This window comes from Lissotriton helveticus, chromosome 7 (assembly GCF_964261635.1).
Source record: "Lissotriton helveticus chromosome 7, aLisHel1.1, whole genome shotgun sequence".
Classification (NCBI taxonomy): domain Eukaryota; kingdom Metazoa; phylum Chordata; class Amphibia; order Caudata; family Salamandridae; genus Lissotriton; species Lissotriton helveticus.
The window spans coordinates 1561273654-1561298426 of NC_136068.1; the positions used below are offsets into that span (position 1 = coordinate 1561273654).

At 43.1% G+C, this 24773-nt stretch overlaps 1 protein-coding gene across 1 annotated transcript in view; it reads right to left on the reverse strand.

Annotated features, from left to right (window-relative positions):
* LOC144770500 (transmembrane channel-like protein 7) overlaps nucleotides 1-24773 on the reverse strand; it is a 345542-nt gene that overhangs the window by 46545 nt on the left and 274224 nt on the right. Inside the window, exon 14 of the mRNA XM_078655055.1 lies at nucleotides 1265-1420. Coding sequence (XP_078511181.1) covers nucleotides 1265-1420 — 156 coding nt within the window. The remainder of the gene's footprint in view (nucleotides 1-1264; nucleotides 1421-24773) is intronic.

Sequence of the window (24773 nt, forward strand, 5' to 3'; positions counted from 1 at the left end):
GAAAAAAGCAAGACGCAATAAGCCAACTGGCAGACGACCATATGCAAGGATACAACTACAATGTTTTATGTTGGTAATGCAAATAATATTTCTAGTTTAGACTCCCACTAACAGCAGTTACCACTCCTTCTGTATACACTCCTGTCTACATACATTTCTTCCCATTGACCTTATTTAACGTAGACCCCTTCTATTGCGTCTATTACATAATTAATCCTCCTTTGATACTCATCCCCATAGAAGTTCACAGAAGACCATGACAACGTCTGTGACACCACACATATTTCCTCAGCAAAGGTTAAGCTATTCCTCCCCAGTTTGGTAGTGACATAATGTGAACACCAACTGATTTTACAGCACAACCAATTCAATGTATTAAGGGTTTCTTGAGTGCTAACTATGCCAACACGTCAAATTGTACAACAGAATAACAAGGCTAGGAACATCGCGTTAACACCAATATTGTGGACAGAAAATAGAGGGGCAAACTATAAAAAGGTATGTGCATATGAGGCAAGTATAGCTGTTCTATTCTTAACTCCAGTTCTATGCACCTTGATGATATACATATATATGTATAGAAAATCTATACATCTTACATTTCGATAATTTATCTTTAGAAACTGGTCCTAATTATGAGTTACTCATAATATTCCTACCCATGTGTGACCCCTGTTTTGCATGGAGTGATGTTACGAGTTTGAAGATATTTAATGCTTCAGATAATTCAATTTAAATTAAATAACTGAACCTTCTTTAAATTTTGCCCAGTCAAACCTGCCGAAATCTAATTGGAGAAAAAGTACGGTATTTACCGTATCATGCGGATTTTGGTGCGCTATATATCAAAATCAGCATGTTATTCCCCATGAACTCCTAGCAGGTGTTATTTATCCTACCTGATACATCACATGCCCCATGGCATAGTTATTTATCGGAGCAATAAATAGCACCTTAGCTCCTAATGAGGTCCACTGTGTCCACAATATTTTGTGCCATAGAGATTCCTACCTCGATATTCTGGGATGCACAACAACTAGGCACAGGAATACCTTCCAGTGTGTCAACAAACATGAAAGCTGCTGTATACTCTAACCAGAGGGAAAAGTAATGTCCAGTACAGAACCATTCATCTCAGCTTCTCAATTCGCTGCAGCTAGCTCATTTCTTTACATTTTCTTTTAGAATTTCAATCAGCTAGATCAACTCTGAACAGTGGTAAAACAAAGAGTTAAAGATGGACCTTCGTGGAGGTAGAACTTACCAGCTGAGGAAGAAGAAGGGGACAGCAAAGGATTGTGAGCCGATAAAGAAGAGGAACTCGCTGGCAGTCTGTGGGAGTTTCTCAACGGAAGTGGGCACTGTCTTCCAAATTAGGTCTCCACCACGAAAGGGACCGCAAGCCCCAGATGGGGGAATTCTAAGAACAAAGAGAAGCTCATAAGTGCTGAGGGAAACATCTACAGGGAAAATATCACTCTGGGCTTTCTGACCCAACCTCTCTTCCTCCCAAGTGATGAAAAGCTGATATATGTCACTATGAATGCAGAAAACTGCAGGCTTACCATATTAAAAATTTGAAGTTTTTTGTCTGTTTGAAGCAAAATGTGTACCATAGTAGAACACATGATATTTAGTGGTGCATGCCACGAACATGCCCTCAAAACATTAAAGGTTACAGCTTAGCACATAGAGGGCATACTGCACAGTTATCTATGTCTAGGAACTGCTTGACAGTAGTGGAATTGAGCTGCAGTAGGGCTGTGTGATTTAAGCTTGATTTAGTAAAAAGTAGCCTCATGCAGGATAACAGATGGGCCACCAGCAGCGGCTCCTCCACTATGGCGTGGGAGAATCACTCCCCCCCTCCCCCCCCCCCCCCCCCCCCCCCCCCCGCCCTGCCAGCAGCCTTAAACACTAAAAATAAAACTATAATAAACCAGGTTTATTATTGTTTTTTTTTTTTTCTAGCTGCTGAGTTTTGGGGAGAGGGTCGAGTGGGAGCAGGCACGAGAGCAAGTGTTTTGTACTGGTATCAGTGCGCATGACAGTTTGGCTATGCCGTTTTAGGCCGGCCAAACCGTCATTCGCACTGAAGCTGTCTTCAACCCGTGCTGCCTTGCCGGGTCGGAGACAACAGGCACAGACTCCCAGTCTAACTGAAAGCACACATTCACAGCGCTCAAGCCAATCCGGATGCTGCTCTCATGCTGCCACCAGCAGCATGCGAGCAGCGTCAGGATTGGCCAGGTGAGCCTGTGTAGAACGGGAGCCTGGAAAACCATGACACGGAGATTCAGTGATGTGGCAAGTGAGTTGTCATTTTTTTGTGTGTTGTCCCCACCTGCCTGCTCCCCACTCCGCCATTCTTTTGAGATACAGGCAGCCACTGTGGGCCACCTAGGTCACAAGTTCAACTCATAGCAAAATAGTTCAGTTGGTTCATGCTGTTGTTACAGAGAACCTGTGTGTAACCGGTAGTCTACAAGTTCCGAACCTCAGAAGTCATACATTGGATTATGCTCAAGTGCCAAACATTTGAATGTGATATGCTTGCCATAAGTTTGAATAATTTCAAGTCTTACTTTGGACATTGTTGTATATAATACAATCGAGTTGGGTTGTAGTATTAAATAAAAAAAGGCAATGAATTTCCATTGTGATCTGTACAAATAGTCGTTATGACTATAATTAACCCTGATGAATATCTGAATTTCGTTTCTATGATACTTATTCGCACCCTGTGTTCTGCTGTTTTCCTATAATGCATTTTGTCTGATCTCTTCTTCTAATATTGTCTCTTAATTTTCCTTTGGAAATCCTTATTTCAGGGTCCTTCCAGATGCAGAATTCTTTCATACCAATGTTGTCTCTCGACCTATTTGGAAAGCGATGAAGCACAGTGAATCTTTGGAATTTCCGCTGGCTGCTGAGACTGGTGGCGATGTGTGATGCCCGCAGGACATCTGGTGATCTCTGTTGTCTAATCTGTGCTCCCTTTACAATCAGAACTAGGACTGTAATGAAGCATCAGGAGCCATTCGCAGAGTACACTTCTCAACTATTTTTCTATGGATCTCACTCCTACCATGACCTGACTCAGAGATTCCCCTCCACTCTACTCCTCTCCCGGCCTCACTCCGCCCCCAGCAGAGAAACACCTCCATTTCAAGACCATTGGAAAACAACTGTATTCCAATATCCTACAAATTTGTCATGGATTCGCCTAACCTCGCCATACACTGGATGCCCCAAGAGTATAGCAACGTGGACAACTAGATACTTCTGAAATAGCTGTGTGTGTATGAGCATGTGGGTGTGGACAAACACTCGACCCTACAGAATCCTCCAAAAACAGTTGACATGCCAAACCCATCTCAGCACATTCAAGCACAAGAGTAAGGAGCGGTTTTCCGTAGGGATGCATTAGAGGAGCACTGCTGCTCGGTGTGACAATTTGCCTCACAGCCAAGCTCATTGATCTACAGCACTTGCGTATTTAGCCAAGCTCACTGCGCTACACCACCTGCGATTCTAGCTAAGCCCACTGCGCTACACCACCTGCGATTATACCCAATCTCATTGAGCTACACCACCTGCGATTCTAGAAAAGCTTAATGCGCTATACAACTTGCATTTCTAGTCAAGCTCACTGCACTACACTACCTGCGGTTCTAAAAGCATCTAGGCAATAGTTACAGCCATCACATATTAACAATTCACCTCTGCTTGCGGAATCAAAATGTCACCTCAAATTGATAGAGCACTTTCACTCCTGGATGGGGATAAGAACTTGTGCCTCAGTGGATCTACATTTGTGCTACTGATACTCCTTTTCTCCTGACCACAGAGTCTGCGTAACACTCCAATTACAGAGGATAAACCTGATCATCATGTTAAAAAAAGGGCTTGATTAAGAGTTTAGCAGATGGGCACTCCATCACAAACATGGCAGCTATCCCATCCGCCTAATTACAAGTACATTAGAGCGTAACACACATGTAACACACTTTTAATGAGGCAGACATAATATTTTTTTTCTCAAAATATTTTTATTGAGTTGTAAAAAAAAAACCACACAAATACAAAGGAAATATACATAATAATAAAGGAAGATAAGGAAAGAAAAGAAAAGAAATAAAATAATAACAATAGATCCAAATCAATCAATACATACAAGTTATTGTGCTCAAGTGCCTACTAAGTGCAACCCGAGTCCACATGAAGATCACGGAATGTGAAAACAGCAGTGACCGTGTATATACACCATGGGGAACCACATAAGTGAACAGTGTGGTATCATACATAACCTTAGCCAATATTTACAACCTACTCAATAATAGGAATTGCAATACATAGGAACTTCAGATATTACCACGACAGACGGAATTCACGGGGGGTCAAATGAGAATGATGAGGCGTCCAGGGATAGCCAGAGTTTCCGGTGAGTCTTACGCCATGGAGAAGTGTGGAGTGCAGGATTGTCCGCTCCTCTGAGAAAAGACAGCCATTCCTGCCATACTCTAAAAGATACATCTTTGGTAATTTTCCATTTGCATAATACAACTTTATAGGCTAAAGTGAATATGAGGTCTATCAAGTGTTGGTCGTTAACATTTTCTAGTGTCGGGTCCAGGACGCCTAATATAATATATGAAAATTTCCTGGGAGGATTGATGTTGAAAATGTGACCTATACACTTGTAAACTTTATCCCAGTATAGCTGGTAAAGAGCATATGGGAGAGGTTTCCAAATGCAGAGTTACAGTTCCAGCATGTCGGGCTTTCGCTTAGGCGGAGGTTAACAAAAATTTCCGGAGTCCAGTACGACTTATTTAGTAACATATATTTAGTCTGTGATAATATAGGGGATATTTTATTCGAAAAATCTGTGTTGTATATTTTGTCCCAGTCATATGGGATGTTAGTGGAGTTAGGCTCAGATTCCCATTTAACCTCACATTTTTTATGCATTTTACGGGGGTTAGGTAATAGGAGTTTATATATTCTAGAGACGGTGTGACCTGATTTCAAAATTAGTGATATCTGAGGTACTAATGTTGGTTCATAGGGTTTAATAGAACAAGCTGAAAGGAGAGATTTCAATTTTAGGAAGTCGTTAAAATCCATTGAGGTTAAATTGTGTCGGTCCTGAGGGGTAGAGAAAGGTAACGGAAAGGGCTCTGTGAAGAGGTCTTTTACTAGGTTTATTCCTTTTTGAGACCAGTGTTCCCAGTGGAGCATCCCGCCATCAATCCTCAAAGAAGGGTATCCCCATAAGGAGGTCATGTTAGACTTATTAACTTTTAGTTTATAGATGTGGTCTAACCGAGGAGGGCTCTCTTAGTATTAAGGGGAACGTATTGTGAGTGAGGAAGGTGGGAAAGGTCCATGGTGAGGAGGGGAGATAAAGGCATTTTATTGATGAGCGACTTTTCTATATCGAGCCAGACTGGAGTATAGTCCGGATGTACGGTCAACCTGTTAGCTCCTTGGTGGCAGAGAAACACTGTTTGATAGTTCCTAAAGTTTGGGAGACCCAGACCGCCTTTTTCTTTAGATAATTGCAGCTTATACATTGATATTCTGGGCTTCTTACCTTGCCAGAGGAACGTGTTGAAGAGCTTATAGATTCTGTTCAGGAAATCATTTGAGAAAGTCATTGGCAACATGCTAGCTAATTAATCAAAGGAGTCACCATCATTGTCAATGTCTCGGCCCTACTCCACCATGAAAGATATTTAGGGGACCACCCTTCCAGTAAAGTGGATATTTTTTTATAAAGTAAGGTTTCATTAGTGTGAACGGTAGTGATCAGGTCTTTGTTGAAGTCTAGGCCTAGATACTTGAAACATTTAGGTTGCCATAAGAGACCGGAGTTTCCCATAATCTCTTTGCCACCGTGGTTATTTAGGAGTTTTACTTCAGTCTTATCTTTGTTTAGCTTGTGTCCGGACACTTTGGAAAAGCTTTCTATTGAGGACATAAGAGCAGGGATAGCCTTTTCAGCTGATTCAGAGACCACTAGAACGTCATCAGCATATCCGGTAATTTTGACCGTGTAATTGTTAAAATGGACCCCTGTGATCTGGTCATTGTTCCTAATATGATACAAGAAGGGTTCAATGACAAGTGAAAATAGTGAGGGGGAAAGGGGGCAGCCCTGTCTTGTTCCCTGTTTTAATTTGAAGGAGGGTGAGATCGAGCCTCCTGCTTGTACTGTAGCCGAGGGGCTGAAAGAGAGAGACATTACCATACGCGTAAAAGTTTCCCCAAGTTTGAATTTATTCAGTGTCGCTTCTAGGTATGTCCAATCAACTTTATCGAATGCCTTTTCGGCATCCAGCGTGATAGCCACTGTAGGTGAGCTAGTGAGTTTTGCCTTCTCCAATACGTGAGCCAAGATCCTAGTATTATCACTGGAAAACCTACTCTTTAAAAAAACAACCTGTGAGGGGTGAATACGTTTAGGCAAGACTTTTTGGAGACGGTTGGCAAGAATCATTGCGTAAAGCTTACAACCTAAGTTGATGAGGGATATCGGTCTGTAATTTTTGGGGAGTGTCGGATCCTTCCCTTCTTTTGGTAATACTGCTATGATGGGTTCAGCAAGTGTTCCGGTAACTTTGCCTGCATTAATGAATTTGTGGAACAGGTGTAAGAGTGAAGGAATTAGAAGCGAGGGAAAACACTTATAAAATTTGGCACTAAATCCATCGGGTCATGGGCCTTACCCCATTTGAGCGATTTAATTGCTTTCTCAATTTCTGAGGCGGTAATTAGGCTATTGAGTTCTAGCTGTTCTGGTTCTGTAAGCGCTGGGAGTTCACATTCATTTAGATAATCCTGGACTTTAGTGTTATCTAGGTCTTTGTTATTAGTATATAACGTACTATAGAAATCATTGAAAATGTCAGCAATTTTGTCTGGGTCAGCGTGAATTGAGCCTTTATGATCTGTTATGTTATTAATTGTGTTCTTCTGCACTTTAAACTTTAAGTACGCAGCTAGACTTTTACCGCCTTATTTGATTCACAGAGCCTAGATTTTCTTTGCCTGTTAATCCATATTCCAGCTCTGTCACTTAGTATTTTATTATATTCATATTTCTTATTCACCAATTCATTCATGATTGTCGCGTCTCTAGATGCTATGTGCTTGCTCTCTAGAGTAGAAATCTCTTTCTCTAATTCGTCAAGGGCCTTGTTGTGATCCCTATTCCTGGCTGATCTGATATTAATAATCTCACCCCTAATAGTACTCTTCAGAGCATCCCAGCGAGTGAGGTCCGACTTGTCATCCCTTTTATTAATCAGAAGGTAACTCTGTATTGCATTTTCAATGGTTTCCTTATGTTGCTCTTTTTCTAAGACTTTGTCATTTAGTCTCCAGAGGGACTGTTTTTTGGTCGGTATTATGTTGGATATAGATAGGGAGATACATGAGTGGTCTGATACCACTCTGGGCTCTATTGACGTTTCCACAATTCTAGCAGTGGCATTACTGGTGATAAACAGATAATCAATGTGTGAGTAGGAGTTGTGTGGTGATGAGTAAAATGTATATTCCCTGCCTGTGGGGTTTTGTAATCTCCAAGAATCCAGCAGGTTGAAACGGGAACAGAGGTTAGTAAAGGCTTTATGGGAGTTGTTACTGCGAAAATCGCACCGTGAGTCCCTGTCTAAAGCTGGGTCCAAGGGCAGATTAAAATTGCCCGCCAGTATATGCAGAGCCGAGTCTGGGATAGTTTCGATCTGTTTGGATAGGTCATTTCAACAGTCTAATTTGTCTATGTTAGGTGCGTAGACATTGGTGATGAAGAACTCCGTGTTGTCTTTAATCAATTTAGTCATGACCCATCTCCCTTTAGTGTCGGCTGTGTGTGGTCCTATTTCAATGTTTGAATTTTTCGCTATTAGATTCAGGACACCGTTTTTCAGAACCTACAACTTCATTATAGAACCTATTTTTAAGTGTGTTAAATTGCTTGCCATTAATCTTTGTCTCTTGCAGCAAGACAACGTCTCCTTTTTGTTTCTGGAGATAGTCAAGAATCTTTCTCCATTTAACCGGATGGTTAATGCCTTTAACGTTAAGCCAAAGTATTTTGAGGTTATTAAGCCTCGAAACCTTGCCCCCTGTGTGTTGACAGTGTGTGCGAAGTATATGGACAAAAAGAGAGGCACATCAGTGAGGTTCCCACTTTACATTTAAGGGGGGCATTAACTGAGGCTCCACAACAACCTTTGAACCAAACAAGGCATACGGGCTGTATCTGGTATATATTGGCATTTGACTCGCACCAGGGGTATAAGGGTTTAGTATTGTAAGGCAATAAAAATTAGCAGAAAAACTTCTCGTCATTCTTGCAGCATGCCATGTAACCTGAAAGTGACATATACGAAATATTCCCCCACATTTGCACCAAACAGATCAAATATGTATCACAGTGGGCCACATTGTGGGATGATTGCGAGCTGGTGCACCCTTCCGATTTATCACACAAAGCTACAATTAAAAATTGGAATCTGGCACATGAGCATGGAAAACAATAACACACAGAAAAAAGCAAGCAAAATACACTAGAAATAAAGAAAAATCTCAGAATTAGTGTCAAACCCACTTCCCTACCCACCCTCCCCCAATCCCTCCCACCCCACTCTGAAAGTACCTAGTAGACATGATGACAAGGGGAAAAAACCTCCCTTCCCATGGCATTTAATAAAATCATGCTAGGCATTTGAAACCAATTCCTATTCCAAGAACAGCGAACTTTAACTACACAACCTGAGCTACATTAAACGCATGACAGGTAATGAATTTTTCTAGGGGAGGTACAAGAGGCCCCTGGTGTGTTTCCACTATCATGCTGACTTCTAAAGCTATCACCTGTGAGTGTTAGTATGAACATTAACAGGATTCAAGGGAAGTGAACGTTACTAAGGTTTTGGCTTAAAACCAGGAAGCTAGAAATTAACTAGAGCCGAGCTAATGTTGAGCCGTTATTCACTAATGAGTAGGAAGTCAGTAGTTAGTGTTGGCCCTTTCAGCAATTTGAACAAGAATACTGAGATCTAAGTAAAACATTGGATACAAATAAGCTAAATCGGAACATTTGCGGATAAAGATCCTAGACGGACTTTTACCAAGTTGCTTCATGCAGTTTTGATACTGCTGCAACTGAACAGTGTTGTGAACACATTACAAAGCAGTAGACCAACAAACACGTAGTAAATTAATTTGGAGAGATACTCAAGTGCCTGCATTGGAGGATCCCAGCATTGTTGTGTCCATTGAAAGTTCATCTGGACCATCGAGGAATCTTTTCAGTCGTTGGGGGTACGAGAAAACCTGGGGAACCCCTTAGATAACCACAAGGAATCTCGCTGGGCCTGCAAAACCGAACTGATAGTTCAAGGAGTGTAGTCTGGGTCGAACAGCAAGAAAACCTTTTCTAATGTCCACCGTCTCTTTACTATAGTCTTGGGAGATAAAGATTTTGTTGGATTTCCATAGGATATGATTGTTCTTGCGCATGAAAGACAGGATCTGTTCAACATGTTGGAAGCGGAGAGGCTTGCATATGATTGGTCTTGGGCCTTTTTGGTTTGGCGTGATTCTAGAAGGGACCCTGTGGGCCCAATCAAATTCGAGTGAATTGCTGAAGGACAGGTTAGTTGCTTGTGTGAACCAGGATTCCAGGAAGGAAATGCCTGAACCAGAGGTTCAGGCATTTCCTCCGACCCCTCCGGTATTCCGAAAATATGCAGGTTCCCTAATTGATTTCCATTTTCAAGCTCACACAATCTCCTTGTCAAGGAGTCCGTTGTGGTTGATAGGTTTTTGAGGGATTTGCAGACTTTTGTCTCTGTGTCTTCCAGATGGCTTATTCTGTTCTCTGTTTCGGATAGCCTGGCATTGGTATCTCTAATGTCCTGTCTGATCGCAGAAATTTCTTTTAGTTGATTTTGCCAAATCGTGGACCTCTGCTAGTTTGTTCAGTATTGTGTCCATTGTTAAGTTAATGTCCCTTTTACCTTTAGTGGGTGAGTCAGGGTTCGGTGGATCGGCCTTAAGTCTCTTGAGGTTTTTGGCGTCTTTTTCACCCATGCTGTACAGGTTGTAGGCAGCGAGCTGTGTTTGCAAGTAGTATGTCTTAGGAAGATTCTGCTTTCACTGGGGTCTTAAGGTAGTGGTGCACAGGGAAGATGTTGTGCTGCTAGACCTTAGCACTAGTTTTCTGGCAGAATGATGGTAAGCAGTGGATCTGGAAGGTAGTGGCGCTGAGGCCTGAAGGCAGTGGCATACAGGGAAGAAATTGTGCTGCTAGACCTGAGCGCTAATTTGCTGGCTGAATGATGGTATGCTGATTTGCTGGCAAAGTGATGGTAAGCGGTGGATTCGGGTTGTTAAGAACATTCCACACAGGAGGCCATCTTAGAGTCAGGCAAAGCTAACGTTAGAGATAGGCGTCAGCCATTTTGAAGTCAGGCAACACGAGTAAGGATGGTAAAGTAATTTACCAGTACCAATACCTGTATACATGAGAAGTAGGACCCTAGCTTACCTGATTCACATATGCCAGTTATGTGATAATTGGAGGGCACCAGAGGTTACACAGGGTGGTTTGAAGTTGTTTTGTAGTGTGCTACCTGCCTAATCCCCAACTGTAGCAGTAATGAGTTAATTATTTATTAGATGACACACAAGCTGCCATCTCATGATCAAGTTCGATAGTGGATCCAAAAGCATCTAATTAGCTGCTTTTTGAACTTCTATATATGCTATGTGACAGATGAGCTGCTGCACAGTATGTCAACTAACAGCTCCTGCCGCCAGAAACATGACCAGGGAAGCGCTGCTTCAACAAATGCTACATCAAATGCACCAAATGCCCCTGGGTGCGATCGCTGAGATGACTGATACACAGAAGAGCTCAGAGGGGGAATACAAGAAGTTAACGTGGCAAGGTTCTCTATGAACGCCGAGTGCACCCGCCAGTTTGGGCGCGAGCACACGCAACATACCAGCAGTTAGAGTAGTAGGTGTAGAATGACTCCGCAGCATTAACCTATCAAATATGACAGTGACAGATTATTTCAGCAACCTTCCGCAACGTTCCGCTGATCCGATGTACCGCTGATCCGATGATCGTTTTTGCCACTTTTATCTTTTGGTCTCAGTCCGCCTCACCGCATCAGCGCGCGATTACGGCGCACTCGATAAAGAGCCGATGATCCGGTGGTCCGAAGATCCGATGATCTGATGGTCGTTTTTGCTGCTTTGATTTTGATCTCCGACCACGGATCTCTGTCCGCCTCACCGCATCACCATGAGACTAAGGCGGACTCGCCTGCATCCGTCACTCCTGCGGTCGGGCTCCAGCATGGACGGGGGTGATTGGGACACAGGCCGAGCTGTTTTCCATCTGGCCCTGTCTCAGAACACATAGGAATTTCTTTCAAAAGAAAGCCAGAGATGCACCCTGCATTCCGATATCTATTCCTGGAAATAGGCGTATTGTTACCTCAAGATCGCGCACAAAAAAGTGAAAGGAAGCTGTGCCATGGGAGGAGGTGAGAGCTCACGCCGCCATCTTCGCCGTCATCCAAACCACGCCCCCCGAGGCAGACTAAATATTGATCTTGTTTGGATGAAGTACCCATCCTCCAAACCTGAAACCAGGCTCTAAAGTCTTGTGCATCCCACAGGTTATCATGGAACTGCAGTCCACTAGGTGAACACTCAAAACTGGCCTCCCTCTTAGGCCACCTCATACAACTAGCAAGATTACTGATTTCAATGCAGCAACAATGATTACAGCAGAGTCTTAAATCTTAGATTAAATAAATTACAGAAGCTCTTAGTAAAGTGTTGGGAATGTGACTAACCCTAAACAAAAGCAGGAACAAACCCAGGGATGAAAGCTCTCTACTGGCTCTGAGCACAGCAAAGAAAGAAGGTCACACGCAATGCATTCTGGAGAAACAGCTGAAGATGCCCACAAATTATCATATTAGTAGATGTTTTTCACTACAAGTTGAACAGGTTAGAGTAGTAGTTTCTCTATAGCTCTGGCTATTACTCTCTATGATGTCACTGTCATGGTGATGGAATGTGCAGGTTTGAATACCAGGAGCAGTTATTGTTGTTCCCTGGAAGCTGTGTAGATGACCAGTCATTAAACGTAGTGTTTCCACACCTGCCTCAGTGTGATCACCACAAAATTGGCAATGAGATGGACTGTTCCTCTCTCCACCCACGTGCGCTGCATCTGTTATTGCTGTGTTTCTGCATCATCAGTTCCTGTGGTTTCCTGGTTGGTGTCTACAAGCTCTCCCTCGATGTCTCTGGACTCTGAAAGGCTCCTAACTCTTCACTCTTGGTCTTTTTGGGTACTGTCCTGCATTTGGGCATTGTAGTCCCGCTAGAGAAGATGCAAGGAAGTCTGCGATTTTGGTGTTTCTCAACTCAATGTCCCGTGGTGGATCTCCACACTAACCCATTCCTACCAGTGAATTTCTATTTCGCAGCTGGTGTTCGAAATCGTTGTGGCACAGAACAGTGAGTTATTTACCACCCTTTGGCTGTGTGAGTCTGCGAGTGCTGCCTGTGGCCGCTCATTGAGAGGTCCTTCTCTTCTCCAAGTTAAACCCCTAATGGTGACGCAATGGAATGTTCCAGAGGATACACGCAGTAAAGAAGCATCCTAAGTAGCAAATTCTTGTGTGCTGAGTCACAAAAATCTCTTGAGGTCACAAGTGATGCATTCATATCTCTGTGGCAACGCTGTAGAGGTCCCAAGCGACGCATCATTCTTACCTCCTGAAGCGGAAATCTCTGTGGCAACACGTTGGAGGTCGCAAGAGATATAGGCCAGATCTGAGTGGCAACGGTTTGGTCGTCGGAAGCAACGCTTCATCATCACATCTTGTAGAGAAAATCTCCCTAGCAATGCATTGGGGTTCACAAGAGGCATCGCTTTCTTTGAATCGGCACGTTAAGCACTTGTGCCTATTTTTGTAGTAAGTGTGTTTTTCACAGGCGCGAGTGACATTTTTGCTCCAGTCTTCTGATTTATTCAGCATAACAACATTTAACAGTAAGAGGTCATTACTTCTACTTCTTTTTCACAAGGTTCTGGTTCAGCATAATTGTTTCTGCTTATCCACACTTTGAAGTTTCCATGGTTTTTGGTGCAGCCCTACATGCTACTTAAAGGAGATCCTTTCTCATGCTAACGCTTCTTTTTAGCTCTGCCGGTTCCTTATCCTTAAGCGTTTTGGCTGAGAAATAATGATTTTTTTTGTCCATTACTATGAATACTCAGGAGTAAGAAGAACAAAGGATGGATTTTATCTTCTAAGCAAAGTTTCTGTGGAAAATCTGTTTTTATGTTCCATTACTGATAGTTACATCACTCGTGTTTTTTTCCTCTGTTATATTGGGCATTTTAACCCTTTTTCTTCACAGGTAGAAGCTTGCTGTTCTCACATTTCTTTTCCATGTCATTAGGTATTTTCTTTGTGAAATGCAACATGTACAACCCCCTCCCCCGTTCTCACAGCTTCCAGGTGATCCACCAGTCAGGTGGAAGGTGTGGTATAGGGCATCATTAAATATTTAGGTGCTATGGGGGGGACAAGGTTCAGTGCTGAACATAAAAGATTTATCTCAGAGCACAATCTAGGTTTTGAGGGACAAACTGTTCTTGAGCATTTGCCTCCTTTGATCTGGGTGAGGGAGAAGAGGAGTTAAACAAATCTGATCAAGCAGTAAAAATGTTAGAGAAACTGTTTGACATTGAAGGTAGCCTGGTTGTAGCTAGTTTTTTAGAAGAGAACAAGACAAAGATGAGGGTATTGTGTCATATGTTGCGGCGTTGCATATTTTTGCTTCAAGTGTGAATTTGAACATTGTACTTCTCAGTTAATCAGAAATCAAATTGTGGTCCACTGTAGAGATAAAAAGGTTCAAGAAAAACTATTAACTCTGAAAAACCCGTCTTTACAAGAAACTATTACTATTGTAAAAAGTATTGAGCTATCGCAGAAGGCCTCAAGAGAACTCAAACCTGAAAAAAATGTTGTGGGTGTTGTTAATGAGTGTAAAGATCAAGGTGCTAAACGTCAAGGGGGAATAGAGAAGCTACATGTTGAACCAAAGGGCAGCAGTCACCCCTATGTCAGACATAAGGAGAACATTTTTTTCAATACGAATATGTGTGCTAAATGTGGGTTTCCCTCCCATTTTCCCAATTCACTGCTTTGTCCGGCCAGAAATGCACCATGGCGGAAGTGCTGTAAACAAGGGCATTTCGCTAAAATGTGTGGAATCCGAGGGAAATTCAATGTTGTTTATTCTGAGGAAGAAAAGAGTGATTCAGTGAGTGAAGTTGTGAGCACATTGACTGATGTCATCATGGTAGTTAAAGATGTTTCTGAGAATTGTGTGGATCCCGTGGTGGATCTGATTGTTGATGGTAAGTTCATACAATTGTTGGTGGACTCTGAAGCATGCATGACGATGGTCACTGAAGAGTTATTTGAGAGTAACTGGATGAACAAACCTCTTCAACCACCAGATAGGAGTCCCATTTCGTATGAAGGCAGGAAGATTGAGTTAAGAGGGTTTTTTGAGACTACTCTTATATTCAAGGTTAGATCCATTCAAGGAACGGTCTATGTCGCAGGAAAATGACTCAATATTTTGGGATGGTACCAGGGTCTGTTTAGCATGACTCTTAGGCCTGGTATGACTGATCAGGTGTCAGTGGTGGGTGACCCTGTTCAAGGTGAAAGTTTCTCCACTTGGTCCAACAAATTCGAGAATGCGTTTGCTGATAATTTGGGATGCATCAAAGGGTTCAAACATTTAAGCAAGGTGAAAGAACATGCTGTTCCTGTTAAACACAAGCTTTGTAATGTGCTGTTTATTGTCAGAGAGGATTTGTCTGAAGAGCTGAGACGGATGTGTGAATTAGTTGTCATCTAACCTATCAAGTGGTCTCTTTGATTGTCTCCATTGGAGGTTGCCCACAAGAAGAATGGAAGTTTGAGAGTGTGCATTGACTTGCGCAGTATGAACAAAGAAATCTGGGTTGACTCTCACCCCCTTTCCCTGATGGATGACATTCTCTCAAAGTTTTCTGGTGCAAGATTGTTTTTCAAAAATAGATCTTGCATCTGCCTGTCACCAAGTGGCAATGGATCCCATGTGTAAACATCTAACAGCTTTTGTTTCTCCTGTTGTTACCTTTCAATTTAGAAGGATGACTTTGGGGTTGGCTTCAGCAGCCTCTGTTTTTCAACGCGCAATGGAAAAAGTGTTTAAAGGGGTGAAGGACACGGTAGTTTTTCAAGATGCCATTTTAGTTGCGGGTAAATGCAGTGTTGCATGACAAATAACTTAGTGAGGTTAGAAAACAGACTGCAAGAGAAAGGGATTTTTGCCAACAAACTTAAGTGTGTTTTTGGAGGTTAATCCATTGAGTATTTGGGTCACCGTATTTCTGGGGAAGGAATTGAGCCAGAAAAGGGATTCATTGAAGCTATTTTGAATGCTCTTTACTCCACGACCAAGGAACAAGTTTCCTTTTTTTTGGGTGTGTGTGTGAGTTTTACACTAAATGTATTTCTAATTTTGGTGGCAAAACTGTACATCTAAGGATTTTACTCAGGAGCAAAGTCACTTTTGTTTGGGATACATTTTTCCAAAATGAATTTCTTCGCATAAAACAAGAACTAGGGTCTTGTAAGATTCTTACACCTTTTGATCCTCTTTATCAGAGTGTTGTGTCAGTTGATGCCAGTTTGGATGGTATGATCACTCAGTTCAAGCAGAGCAAGGAACATACTGTTTTGTTTTGCCTCCGGTGCTTTGCGACAGAGTGAGAACTATTCTTTTATTGAGAGGGAGTTGTTGGCGTGTTGTTGGGCTATGGAGAGGAGTAAGTATTGTTTTGTGGGGCAAGACATTCAAATTGCTTAATGATCACAAGCCTCTCATTCCCCTTTCCTAATGGGAATATTGTCAACGATCACAAACTGAGAATCGCTAGATTAAGCTCGAAATTGCTTCATTATAATTTTGAGGTGGGACATATTCCTGGTGGAAGGAAGACAAGAGCTATTTTTTTCTAGGTCTCCTTTGCTGCTGGGGAAAAGAGATCTTATTGATCAAGATGAGGATGAAGAATGCCAGTCTGAACAACCCCCTCGTGTTCCACACACCCCAGCGTGGCCACCGCCCTGCCCAACTCTCCCTCGCAACTGTACCGCGGATCAAGAAAAGCAGAACAAGTGGGTGCTCCTTCTCCCTTCTCACTGCCAAGGCATGGAACTCCCTCCCTCTCAACCTCAGACAGACTACATCGCTCCCCAAGTACCTCAAGACCTGGCTCTTCGATGGTATGCAGTGAACCTGCCGGACTGGCGGAATCACCCCCAGCCCCCCTCCCCCTCAGCGCCTTGAGACCTGTTACAGGTGAGTAGCCAGCTCTTTACAAACTGATTGATTGATTGATTGATTGAATGCTTGATTGCTGTGGTTGATGCTTGCAGTGTGGGTTACATTACTGAACATGAGTAATTTGGTGAGATGGAATCTGTTACTGTTCTTAAGATGGTGAAAGGACACATTGGTTCAGGGTGGCCTAAAGGAAAACATTTAGATGGAGAACTACAACCTTTTTATAAGATTGCTGATGAGCTCACTTTGGAGGGAGGTGAAATGATCATGCATGGAGATAAATGGGTACCCCCTCTTGCTGTAAGATCTCGCATCATTGATTTATGGCCATGAAGGTCATCTTGGACGAACTAGTACAAAAAGGAGGATTCGGACTGTGTACTGCCAGCCTTTCATGGATCGCCAGGTAAAGTATGTTGTTGAGGAGTGTGTGACGTGTTGTACCAGCGATAAAGTTATTAAGGTTGTCAAACCACCTATTCAAGAAGTTGAGCTTCTAAATGGTCCATGGATGAAGTTAGCTGTTGACTTTGTGGGTCCTTTCAAGGTGCTTTCAAGCAAATACAAATGTGCGTTGGTTGTGGCTGAATATTTCAGCAAGTGGCGGGAGGTTCATTTCATGATTGATCCCAATACACAAGAGGTAATCACATTGTTTCAAAGTCTTTTTGCAAGAGAATGCTTCCCTAAGGAGATTGTATCAGACAATGGGATACAATTTACTTCAAAAGAGATGTCTGATTTCTTGTCCCAATCTGGTATTTTACCCTGCAGTGTAGCCTTATATCACCCACAGGCCAATGGTTTCATTGAACACACAAATCGAATTCTTGTCGAGTGTGTCCAGCGGGCGGTTTCATTCACGATTGAGATCAAGGAAGCTGTTCAGAGCATGTTGTAGGCACATCGTATCACTGCTAATTCTGTGATGCGTTCTACTCCTTTTGTGTTGCTTCGTGGGAGGGTAGTTACTTTTCACATGTGTCCTGCTTGGATGAAGAAATGGGGTTTATGGTCTAAGATTGAAGTTTTTCAAACTGATGTGGGGACGCATAGCAAGTCCTCTGTCTCTGGTGTTCTTCGGTTTGATTCTGGTGTCAAAGTGTGAAATTGTGTCAGAATAAAGTCACCCCACAATGTCGCTAAGGGTCGTTTTAAGTTTGGTCCTCCTGCTGGAGTGGATGCCACTTCACGTTTTGCTGTGTGGGTCAATGGGAGGAGTTGGTGGAATCTTTTGGGGATCTACAAAGTTCCCAGAAGAGTGGTGCTGCAAATGGGGCTCGAGTATGGGGATGATGCTGATGCCCTCTAACAATCGCATGGGGGTGTTCTCAGCAGCCTCAGAAAAGGAGCACTCCACCGTCTTCTCAGTCTCACTAATTGTCTCTAGAATCTATTTCTCCATGCAGGAGTGGCAGGTGAATTCTGCCACCCAAACGGTTGGACCTTTCATCATTTCGTAATGTATCTATAATCATTTTGTGATGGATCACTTCCTTGTGATCACTTCTTGGATTTTTGCTTTTCTATGTTGATGCTAATTCTTTATTGTCTCATTTTGTTTTTTTCTATTATTTATGCCTTTAATTGCATGTTTTATGCTTTTGTTCATTCTGCAGAAGGAAAGGAGATGTAGTAGTTTCTCTATAGCTTTGGTTATTACTCTCTATGATGTCACTGTCATGGTGATAGAATGTGCATGTTTGAATACCATGAGCAGTTATTGTTGTTCACTGGAAGCTGTGGAGATGCAGAGTCATTAAACTTAGTGTTTCCACACTAACCTGCCTCAGTGTGATCACTACAGTTAGGCCTCCCCTCATTTTTGCCCTTAAGTACTGGTCTCCATTATACCCAGAGCTACCCAGCCCTAAATCACGGTCTAGAAGACTGATCTTCTTGTCATGGTAGAAACAGCATCCTGTCCCTTCAGAACACCGCCACATCTTTTTTGTAACCCCCTGTACACTCACATTGATGGCCAAACCCACATGAACTGCAAACTAAAACAAGCTTAAGGTGACGTGCAACGCCAAGCAAAACTTCTGTAAGAAAATAAATAAGTTTGAGTGCACCATATCTCCCTGCTTGAGATTCTGTTCTTCAAACCGCTAAATCAATATTGATTGAGGGGTGTTTGAAATTGAAAGTTTTGTTGACTGATACTTCTTGATTGCTACTATTACAAAGATGAGGCTAAATTAATCTAATTTGCAAACTTTCAAGAGGAATAATTAACGTGAAGCAGACCATCTGAACCAGAAGTCTTTGACAATTAATTTAGGAGGAAGGAAAGCCTTGGCCATCTTTTCATTCAGAACTGCAGCTAGAATTTAACTTTCGGTTTTGTTTATGTATGCATTTTGACATTGACTAGGTAACTCATAGATCGCTGCAGTGGTAGGGATACAGGAAAAACCATTCATTGTGGATAATGCGCCAGTTAAGGTTGTGCTGGAGTTGAAGGGCAGAACTCAGGATAGATAAATAATTCTGCCCTTCACAAATCTGCAAAATGTTTGGTGAAAATGCCAGAGAGGAATTAAGAATTATTTTGGACATACATTCATGCAAGTTAATGCCAGACTGAAAAGAATTTAAAACGGGAGCAAAAATTCAATTTAAAAAAAAATTATTCCACTTGCGAGGAATGCATTGATGGAATAGTTGTCTAACATGAAGACCTTGTGACTTTCTTTTCCACATCAACGTGTTTGAATAAAATCCCACCCCAAGTACTGCTTCAAAACGTCCAAACCTAGGCTATCCATAAAGGGCTAGTGAAATGGTGGAAAACAGAAAGGAAAGAAGGTACAGGAAAATAGAACCACTGGTCCTCCAAAGAGATGATTCAAGGGGCTATTGTCACTACCTTGCAGTGATGCAAATAATAGATGAGATTGGGTGAAGTTTCATGAAGGGATAGAGTTGATCTGTTTGTGGAACTACCTGGACTACAGAGTGTTTTAGAGACTCTGTGGTCTAGGTAATTCCACGCACAGATTCACCCAAGGGATTTTGCATTCAAACTCATGCTTAGGGAATACCGGACCATTAACCTAGTTTTTAACCTTGACATAGGTCCCACTCCTCAAAGTAAAATTAGAGCATCGGCACCTATAGTAAATTATAGTTCTCACCCCCTCCAGTTCCTCACCAATCACAGATCAGAGAACGCCTAGTTGCCCTGACCCTCTTATGGCACCTCTTAACAAAGATCTCCAGCAAAGAACCCTCTTGCAGGGCCTGTCAGGCATTGCAGTGCCGGCCCGACGAGGAGCACGCCCGATGATGAAGTATGCCCCCTAATGGTGGGTGAGGGCACTTGCTTCTAACAAGCAATCGCTTTTGGTGCACCCCTTTTCTCCCCCAAATTGGTAGTGTTGAGTTTCCTCTTTGGAACAGTGTACCTGTGTTTCTTATTATCAATGTTGTGTAGGAGTGCACACTTGACCACCCAATATCTCTCTCTCAACCGCCTTCTAAATCAATCTAGCAATGTCTTATAAAGCGTGACTACTCACCCGTAAGGGTCTCTACGCATGGGGGGAGCAGCTGGTCCGTTGAAGGTACTGTGGTTCACTCGAAGAGCCTGGTCTTCTTGAAGACCTTCCTATATTGAGTCAGAGATGGTGATTGCCTGAGGTGGAGAGGCAGGGTGATCCAGGTTTTTGCTGCAAGGTAGGAGAAGGATCTTCCTCCAGCTGTGGTCTTGTGGATATGTGGGGCGGTAGTGAGTGCCAGTTGGGATGGGCGGAGGTCTCTGGTAGGTATGTGGAATGCGTGGCGGTGGTAGAGGTACGCAGGTCCAGTGTCGTGTAGGGTTTTGTAGGTGTGTGTGAGGCGATTGAAGGCTATTCTTTTTTTGACTGGGAGCCAGTCGAGTTCGCTTAGGTGGGTGGGGATTTGGCTGCGATGGGTGATGTTGAAGATGAATCTGGTGGAAGGCATTCTGAATGTTCTACAGTTTCTTGAGGAGTTTCTGGGTGATGCTGGCATATAGCGCATTGCCGTCATCGCTTTTGCTACTGATGAATGCGTAGGTAACCATCTTTTGCGACTCGGTGGGGCTCCACTTGAATATCTTTTGGAGCAGGCGCAGCATGTGAAAGCAGGATAATGAGATGGTGTTGATCTGGTGGCTCATAGTGAGCGTGGATTCCAGGATGATGCTGAGGTTCTGCGCATGGTCTGTGGGTTTGCAGGAGTTCCAAGTGCTACAGGCCACCAGGAGTCATCCCAGGCGGATGGGGTAGAGCCCTGGATGAAGACGTTGGTCTTCTTTGCGTTGACTCTAAATAGGAGCTCAGAGGGAAAATTGGACTGGGTCGCCCTCCACTCAAACATAAACCAACAACAAAAGACCCTGTCCACAGGACGTAAACGTGTGTCAGTTACTGGAATAATAGAACAGTCTGTATGTACTGATAACTATTATAGTCCCCTACAGCTTTTTGGGTGGACAATTCACTGCACCTTGCCCAAAAGTTTCCAAATTCAAGCTAAAACAGGCCAATCTTCCTTGACAGATACCCAGAACACCAAGTCAATGCTGTCTGACACACCTATATCAGTATCAGGCATCCACACTGTCAGTGTTGGACCAAGTTCTACTTAGAAAAATGTGCGAGAAACGAATGACACCTCACGGAAACACCACCAACGGGGTAACTGGTATGTAATTTCCAGACAAGCCCCTGTCTCATCATCGGTAGTCACTCGATTCTCAAAGAAAGAAGAAGGAAAGTGTCCAAAACAAACAACCAAAACGTGTAACAAACAGTGGAAGCAGAAAGCATCTGCTAGTGACAAACACACAACATAAATAAGTGCATAAAACACAGCATCCAATTCCCTTCAATAACTTTATTCGTAGAGAAATGAAAGGCTGCTGTTGGAATAAAAAGGCTGGTAGCTATTCATGCATACCATTACCTATTGCCAATGCCGACATGTTTCACTGCCACAACAATTTTGGCAGATTCATCAGGGCTGCACTATATGCTGCCACTCCACTCTTGGACACGTGTTCTGTGTTTAACCAGAGACAGCCTGGTTGCTCATACCGGCCGCCTGGGGGTAGAAAGGGATGCAGAAGTACTCCAACCGTGAGTCTCCGCCTTCACTTAGCTTGTAGCATTCGTAAAATCGAGTAACGAGACTTGTTACTCGATTTTAGGATGCCTGATACTGATATAGGTGTGTCAGACAGCATTGACTTGGTGTTCTGTGTATCTGTCAAGGAAGATTGGCCTGTTAGATTGACTTTGGAAACCTTTGGGCGAGGTGCAGTGAATTGTGCCCCCAAAACGCTGTAGGGGACTATAATAGTTATCAGTACATACAGACTGTTCTATTATTCCAGTAACTGACACACGTTTACGTCCTGTGGACAGGGTCTTTTGTTGTTGGTTCTTCTTTGCGTTGAACCTGAGGCAGCTGTTTTTCATCCAGGTGATGTCAGCCTTCATCCCATCATGAAAGTTGCTCTTGGTGACTGTGGGTTCATTGGTGAGGGAGAGAATCAGCTGGGTGTCATTGGCTAGGAGACGATGTAGAGTCCATGGTTCCTGATGATGGCTGTGAGTGGGCTATGTAAATGTTGAAAGAGTGGGGCTCAGGAGGAGCCCTGAGGCACTCAGCAGCTGATCTTTGTGGGTTCCTATAGGAACTGAGGTAGTCTGACTCTCTGTGTTTGGCTGGTGAGGAAGGAGCGGATCCATTCCAGGGATGTGTCATGGATAACGGCGTTATCAAGTCTTGTGCATAGGGTGCGGTGAGAGAAAGTATCGAAGGCGGCCAAAAGGTCAAAGAGGATGAGGGCTGAGGAAGTAGTGGATTAATTTCCGGATTTGTCATGGATGCCGGTGTCGTCAAGTTTTGTGCATAGGGTGCGGTGAGAGAAAGTTTTGAAGGCAGCCGAGAGGTCCAAGAGGATGAGGGCTGCAGTTTTGCCTCGGTCGAGGAGGGTGTGGACATCATATGTGGTGGCGATTATAGCGGTTTCGGTGCTGTGGTTGCTTTGGAAGCCATATTGAGAGAGGTCCATGGTGTGGTTCCCTGCGATGAACTCAGACAGTTGGGCGTTAATGGCCTTTTCAATGAACTTGGCTTGGAAGGGAAGATTAGAAATAGGTCTTGGGGTCCGTCGGGGTGGCAGAGGCTTTGTCAGCAAGGGGGTGATCTCTGCATGTTTCCAGTCTTCAGGGAAGGTGGCGGAGTTGATGGAGCAGCTGATGGTGCGTCAGAGTTCGGGAGCGATGGTGTTGTCTCCTATGTTGAAGATGTGATGCAGGCAGGGGTCCAAGGGTGCTCCGGAGCAGATGCTCTTCATGATCTTGAGGGTGTCATCCATGGTGAGGGGAGTCCATCTAAGTATGGTCTGGTGGAGTCCAGCGTAGTACTGTGCAGTGGGTGAATGTGGGGTGGGATGGTCTTGGGTATTGAGGCTGTTGAAGCATTCTGTTCTTGTGTAACACCACATATATCCACAGCTGCCTACTAACCCTGTATGCAGGAAAAACAACCTTCTAGTCTAACTATCCCAAAAACATTAATGAAATGTATCTCATACACTGACACCCTGGACATATGCATCCTATGTTCAGTACCCCTTAACTTATAACCCCTTTTATATATCACCCTGCAGTATACTTTGTCTTAAATTTTCATGATGGCTGCTTATGTGCAGTTTATGCACCCCTGCACTGCTCCTACCATTTGCTGCATAATATAGCTATAGTGTCTCATTCGTTCTCCTACATAATCACGAAGCTACAAATGATTAGACAACCTAGAACACAACACTCCCGACTCTCTCAGGAATCACGGCAAGACATACCCTTTCGCTCACACACACGTACTTGTCCACAATAAGAATTATCAGAGTCACTGCTATAGTTCAAAATGTTTATTTTAACTATCGTACTCTATAATGCAGTATACGAGCCATTCCCAGCAGCGAAATGCATAAACCTAACACAGTCAGCATTGTTACAATTCCATAGAATATAAAGGGGGATGTCATCATTTACAGACAGTGAAAAAGGACTATAAGGCCTAACCACCCTCCCCTTGGCAAGGTGAAGTTTATTATATAAAGGAAGATCTCTGGACTTTGTCAGCAGACCTCATAACCTAGTGCCTAGATGGAAGTTTTATATCAGAGGAACAGCATAGCTTTTCTCCCTGGAAAAAGTCTCTCTCCAAGTTTGTGTGAACAACATGCATCCTCATAATATTAAAGCACAAGTTTCCATCAGTGCAGCTGTTAGCATGTTTGGTCTAGGTGCTAGGGACTGGCCAGAACAGAATAACAAGTGGCATTGTTTATCGGCCTTGCACATTGTGTTCAGAGTAAACTCCAGGAACTAGCAGAGAAAGTGAAAAGCAGACAGTTCTCATGTGAAAGGCATAAACAAAGTCTTGCAAAATAAAGTCATGTAGTAACATGCACAAAAGCAGAATCAAGGCTACAGAGCTCAGGCTAATTTAGCAATTTTGACAATGACCCTAGTGTCCTTCTAACAATATCATTGCATGCCCAGCCCCCTCCTTCCAACTCAACAGAATGACCAGTAATTTGGTGGTAGTAGAAAACATCTGAATGCCGGCACCATCTCTCCTGCCTTTTTTATGCTTATTTATTGTTAAATGGGTTCCCTTACCAACTGTCCTGAGTGAAGGATTACAGGAGACTACATCTACTAATATCACAATGATGCCTCAGGTCTGCCTCATAAACCTGAATGTACTTCATTTAAACCAGAAAGCAGATAATTACTTTAATCAAGCAAAAAACACTCAGATCCACTTAAGCACCTCTACTGCCGAATAAGAGATGACACAGAAGTGAAGCCCTTACTCAAAGCAAAGTTTCTCAACTCAAGCTGCTTCAGGCACAGTCACGAATTAAAAAATAAAATTAGCCATTTTAGGCCACCTCCCTTATGGTAGATGAACTTAAGGCTCCCCTTTCGTCTGCCTCTTAAATGTATGGATTGAATTACTTTGCAACATTGTACATGTAAGGGGTCTACAGATTTATCACTACTCAGATGACACCCAGATTCTGATGGATATGAATCTAGATGGTTCTGAAGAACAGTTAAGGTAGATTCAAGAATACCAGCTAGGATGCAGGATACGTAGATAACCTATTACAATTGAAAAAGTCTCATTATGATTTTGGGGGTGCGAGAGAGGCCATGCCACTTACCCGCAATGCCAAAGTCGACCGCTGGCCGCCCGCCAGATTAGGAGTGTTCTCCTGTAGTGGTGCGTGATCCTTTGATGTTCCCACA